This window comes from Egretta garzetta, unplaced genomic scaffold, assembly GCF_000687185.1.
Source record: "Egretta garzetta isolate BGI_Z169 unplaced genomic scaffold, ASM68718v1 scaffold81, whole genome shotgun sequence".
In the NCBI taxonomy this organism is placed as follows: Eukaryota; Metazoa; Chordata; class Aves; order Pelecaniformes; family Ardeidae; genus Egretta; species Egretta garzetta.
Window position 1 is genome coordinate 7820321 of NW_009258671.1, and position 6110 is coordinate 7826430.

A 6110-nucleotide genomic window follows, 5' to 3' on the forward strand; every position below is an offset into this window, starting at 1 on the left:
ATAAAAACCTCCTCACTATAAATATTTCTTCTTGAAAATATACAGGAAGAAATATCTCTGAGAGTCTCGGCTTCACCTTTTTCTTAACCTTGTTGGTATTGCTTAGATGGCAGTGACACCCTGTGGTACCAGCCGCTGGTGCAGCGCTCAGCGGTAGTTGGTTCAGCAAGGCGGTAGAAGATTGCAATAACAAAAAGTCCTGGGATGTTTTTAATTCATCTTCGCAGACCACGTCCTCCATTGTCGTGGTTTAACCCTGGCTGGCAACTAAGCACCACGCAGCCACTCGCTTGCTCCCCCCCTCCCCTCAGTGGGATGTGGGAGAGAATCGTGAAGAAAAAAAGGTTAGAGCCGTGGGCTGAGATAGAGAGAGTTTAATAAGAGAAAATAATAGTAATAATGAGAATGGTAAGAGAATATACAGAATATACAAAACGAATGATGCACAACACAATTGCTCACCATCCGCCGACCGATGCCCAGCCCGTCCCAAGCAGCGATCACTCCCCGAGCCGTGATCGCTCTCCCTACAACCGACCGATTAACCTCCCCCGAGCATGACGTTATATGGTATGGAATAGCTTTTTGGTCAGTCTGGGTTAGCTGTCCTAGCTGTGCTCCCTCCCAGCTTGTTATGCACCTGGCCAAGCAGGAGAAGCTCAAAAAGTCCTTGAGTAGTCTGAGCACTACTTGGCAACAACTAAAAACATCAGTGTGTTATCAACATTCTTCTGGTACTAAATCCAAAACACAGCACTATGCTAGCTTCTATGGAGAAAATTAACTCTATCCCAGCCGAAACCAGGACATCCATCCTCCCTGGCTGCCTTTGCACTAAGCAGGATGTACCTTTCTGGATTTAAATGTCCTGCAAGTAGCTACTGCCTCTTTCTGAGCATTTGTGCAGTGCCTGCGTGGTGACTCTCTCTGGTTCGACTCACATCTCTTGGCTTTGCAGTAAGAGGAATCAGCTGTAGTAACAAACCGGTATTGTGCCATGGTGCACCTCTGCTATATAACTTAGCGGAAACGCTTGCTGCCTCTTTGCTTGCCCTGGCGAGCAAGGAAAGCTTGTGGTTGGAGGGGACAGTGCTCATCCTGGGTATTTTCTCTCTTTCAGGGGGTTCACGAGTCGAAAGGCGTGACCGAAGATTATTTGAAACTGGAATCCCTGATCCAGAAAGTCGTTTCTCCTTACCTGGGCACATACGGTCTGTATTCCAGCGACGGACCCTTCACGCACTCCTCCTGTATCTTGGGTAAGAATAACAGAGACTCGATGTGACACAGCACAGAGGGATTCACCACAACCTTGGTCCACACAGGGCCAGGGCCCACACCAGAGGAGACTGCCAGTGTTGACGCAACACTGTTGACACCCCTTTTCTAAGGCCATGCTCTTTGCAATGTCACGGTGAAACTCGCCAGTGGCAAAAGATGAGAACAGGTCATCGTAACAGTGCCCATTAATAAATCTGTGAATCTAGAGTGTGTTTAGCATTTCCATTCTGCATTTTAATGAGAGAGCTTTAACACAGGATGCTTTATGGACAGTGAGAAGAAGAAGAAGCAAGAGGCCCTTTCTAGAGTGCTGAGTAGCGTCTGTTCCTTAGTGCACAAAGATCATACAAGGCTGTTTAAAGCAGGGAAGAGAGTAGGAATTTGTCTTAGAGAAGACAAAGCGATAAGCCTTCAAACATGTAAAAGCTGTCTGCAGAGTGGAAAGTAATAAGCTGTTCTCTCATCCCACTGGAGATAAGAAAAATAGGGTGGACTACACATAGCAGGGGAAATTCAGATTACATGGAAGGAAAAATCTCTAATGGTACATAAACCACCTCTGGAGGCTGTAGAATCTTCACTGCCAGAGATGCTATATACATGTCACTTATACAGGCATCCAAAAGGATGGGTAAGGTGGTTAAACATGGGTAAGGTTATGTTAAACAGTCAAGGTGGGTAAATGTGGTCCTGCCTGGTGACAGAGTCTGAGCGAGTGACCTTCTTGAGTCCCTTCCAGCTTATTTTCTACGATTCTTCATGTTCTGAAGCATTCACTGACCTCTGTGAAGGCGAGATTTGGCCAAGATGAAGGTCTTTTGAATATCTCATGTAATAATTCAAACTGTTGAAAATGCAAGGGGGATACTACCAGTGTAAATCAAAAAGGAAACGTGGTAGTATCTGAGTATTTTAATGTAAATACTGTGATGGCCTGCTTCAATAGAGAAAATAGAGGGGAAAATAAGTTCAGTTGTGCTTTTTCTGTGCGGTCAATTTAATCTGTTTGCTTGTCAGAAATGGTCGATAAGATTTTCCTTGGAAGCTGAATGGAAAAATGGTTTTATTGCAGTAGGCGTTTAAGAAGCGAATCAGTTTTACGTGAATAAGCGGAGGCCAGTTACTTATGGAAAATGGTTCAGGATTGCTACTTTGCATTTGTTGCTTGCCATTAAAAGGCTACAATCATTTAAATGGAGCCCCAAACTGACGTTTCTGAATACAAGCTTCTGTATGTCAGGACAGAAAAAATGCACCCAAAGAGAATAAAACTCCAGTGAAGCAGGTTGTTAGAAGATAAATGTTGTATTATATGACTGCAGAAGATAGGAAGGTTCTGGTGGACTGAGCACTTCCCCTTGACACGGTGTGCAGCAGTACCCCTGCATAGGTCTTACTGTAGTCAGTGAACCTGGATCCAAGGGAGTTGAGTGCGTAAGTCTCTGCTGCTTTTAAACTGATGCACCTAGTTCTGTCCAGCTGTTTTGGTAGTATGATTTAAAGCTGTGACAAATTTTCCTTGGGACTGCTGAGGCCTCTGACCCCTTTTCTTCCCCGCCTGGCCAGCGCACCCAGCCTTCCTCTCCAGCCAGGCCTTGGTGTCACCAAAAATCCACAGTTCCTGTGGCCGGGCAGCCCCAGGGAACCTTTTCTGTTTGCCAGGTCAACCTCCTAACAAAGAAACAGTCCAAAAGTGAACTTGGCTGAGTTGATTCCTCTACTGAGGCAGAAACAATTACAAAATACAATCTTGAGGACAGAAACTGGCTTTTTTTTTTTTAGTAGTACAGCATATGATTGGAATTTGTGTCCAGGTAAGCACATAATTATACATAAGTATAGTTTTAGAAGAGGCTGGTATTTGTAAAGGAAATTGTGTGGTTTGGGGGGGAACATAGACCAACATCCTAATTTAAAGCCAACAATTTATAGGCAGCAGCTGTGGTTGACTTCCAGAGTGTAACTCATTTCCCTTCTTCAGCCATGCCCCTTTCTTGGGGATGGCAAAGTGAGAGTGGCAGGGAGAGAGCTTCAAAATTATTCACACCACTTTCTTGGTTTTTTTCACGAGTGAGTCTGCAAAAAGTTTTCCTGATGATCATTTTGGTCTAGCAGCCGGAGAGCACGCCAGCCCTAAATCACCGATGGTGGATCTCTGTGCTGACTTGCTGCCACCTGCTGCTCATTCTTTGGAAAGAGCCCGCTTGGTTACCAGCAGCATGCATGCAGTCACTGCCAGATCCAGCGCAGGTTTGGTCCCCAAAAAGGGGGCACTGCCCTCCAGTTAACGTTTCCAAATGCTCTTGGTGTTCTCTCCTTGTGTGGTCTCTGAACGTTGCTCTGAATCTTAAGTTTTTCCAGAATTATTAGTAAGACTTAATCCCCAAATATGAAGAGACCTGATTTTCCCAGGGTGGGTAGAAAAGTTAATTTCAACTACTAGAAATATGCTAAAGAAATCTAGGAAATCTGAATCCTATGGATCTATAATGATGACTTTTATAGCCTGAGCAGAATTGCACTTTCTGTTCTTGTCTAAAGGAGGTATTTGCAATTGCATATCAGGTCTCCCACAATATCTACTGTTTTAACCCAGCTGCTGAATATTGTATGAATATAAGGGCATCTCAGCTATCATTTGTAAAGATACATTTGGGGTCTTAAATATGCTGAAGAAATCTAGGAAATCTGAATCCTATGGATCTATAAAACCAGCAAAATGTTTTCTTTTTAAAAAGTTCTCATTCAGGAAAAGCTCATGAATACTCACTCAGGCCTTGACTTTTCTTTTGAACACTTGTAATTATTAGTACCACTAAAATGGGAGACTTTGGTAGGTATTACTCTGGATCTTTCTCTGTTTACAGAGAAGCGGTTCTTCAGGCGTTCAAAATCGGGTGACATCCTTGCCAAGAACCCCGTGGTGCGATCGAAAAGCTACAACAATCCACTGCTGACGCCAGTGGCCGAGTATGAAACGGAGGGCATGGCTGCCAACGGAACGGGCATCCGAAGGCACTCTGTTTCGGAAATGACCTCTTGCCTGGAGCTACAGGGGTACTCCAACCTCACCACCATCATGGACAACGGTTCCAAGAGCTCCATGACGGCCACAAAAAGCTCGCTGTCAGGAGATCAGGAGAGGCCCAGCACCGGGTCAGTGCAATGCTCTAGCAAACTCAGCACAGTTGAGCAACAGAAAGGACTCTTCCACTCAATGGACGACCCACATAGGTCTTTTGAGCTGGACAGGGACCCTTCCTTGATTCCAGTTCCCTCTTCCAGCCCTGAGAACATAGTGGATCAGATTTTGGAGTCAATCGACTCTGATTCTGAAGGCATTTTTATTGATTTTGGCCGAGGCTGCTCCAATTCATCAGCATACAATGTGGACGTGAACAGACAGAGCATCATGTGAAGGACCTTGGGAGACAAACCTTGGGTTTTAATGGTATATATGAAAGTTACTAATGCACTGAGTCAGCCTATGGGCAAGCTATATATGTCTAGGGCAGAACCTCTGTTGTAGGCCATCACAGCTGTACCGAGGTACACAAACACAAGTTACAGCAGGCAGGAATCTGCTGCGAGGGGGAAGAAACTCCAGCTGCTTCTCCCTGTCCCTGTCACTCTGCAGTAGGATTTCCTATTGTCTTTTATAAACATAAGGGTTTACAAGCTGACAAGTGTCTGGTAAAATGCTATTAGTGCAGCTGGCAGTGTTTGTTCAGTAAAACAGCCTAGAAAATAGCTGTGTTCACTTTTAATTTTTTCAAGAGATTTCCTGTAGACGACAGGTTGGTTGTTCTCTGAACTGTAACACTTCAGCCAGAGTAAAAACATATCCTTTCAAAAAATGAAAAAACCCCAGAGGCTGTGGGCCCTCATGCCACAGAGTACAGTGATAAAGAAGTCTCTTTTAATCTTTTTCTTGTACATCTTGTATGCACTCCTTTGCCTAATGGTGAGTGAGAGTTCTTGAAGAAAGGCAAATAAACAGAAACGTGCTACCAGGTGTCACACGATGCCTCACGTCTTGTGTTCTGTTTCACAGCCAATACCTTGTGTCTGTGAGAGAGTTGTCTTTAAACTGGCTTTTAAGGCCGTGTTAATTTGCTCTGAACGTGGCACTTCCAAGAAATCTGTACACTGTTGACCCCTGGAGCATCCGTTGTGTGGAGTGATTCCAGCAGAATTCAACTTGCTTGTTTCCTAAATAAATAAAAATATGGCCTCGTGGTGGAAATCCTCATTATATATTTATATTCTTAAAGAAATATAATAATGCATATACTGCCAATTATGTATGGATATTTGGGGAGCCTGAACCTTGCAGCTCTTCTCATCCTGAACACTTGCAGTACCGTGGCGTTGTCAGAGCTGTGTCAGTGGTTTTACAGAGGACTGATGCACATGATACTACGGTGAAGTAGAAATCCTGGTGCCCAGTAGATTTTTGATCAGATGGTTTGACAGTCAAGAAGGTCACTTCATTCTAGCCATCACCCCTGGAGGAGAGAGTCGGTCGGCAACTCCTGAGCTGCTCAGCAGAGACTGGTTGTCAGTTTGGTCTGGCAGCGCGTGGCACTTAGCTCAGATGCTCGAGGACTCTCCAGCTTTGCCCTGCACTTGCACTACTGAACCCAACATTTGCCAAACTCTTCCCCAGGTTTGGATTACGTTTCTAGGCTCAAGGCCCCACTTCTGATACTTAATTTCCTTTGGCCTCACTGCTTGGTCTTTTGGAAGGTGTGACCTCAATCTTTTGCTACTGCCCTGCTTCACTGCTGGAGATTTCAGCTTCCAGATAGATGTGTGGGATCCCCGTA

The 6110-nt window shown here is 44.8% G+C and overlaps 1 protein-coding gene across 3 annotated transcripts in view; it reads left to right on the plus strand.

Moving 5' to 3' along the window:
• Positions 1 to 5512, plus strand: part of PRR5 (proline rich 5) — a 57179-nt gene extending 51667 nt beyond the window's left edge. For all 3 annotated transcript variants that reach the window (XM_035888534.1, XM_035888533.1, XM_035888535.1), the window contains 2 exons: positions 1121 to 1259; positions 4149 to 5512. In XM_035888534.1, coding sequence (XP_035744427.1) covers positions 1121 to 1259; positions 4149 to 4699 — 690 coding nt within the window. In that variant the 3' untranslated portion in view covers positions 4700 to 5512. The remainder of the gene's footprint in view (positions 1 to 1120; positions 1260 to 4148) is intronic.
• The last annotated feature ends 598 nt before the right edge of the window (positions 5513 to 6110 follow it).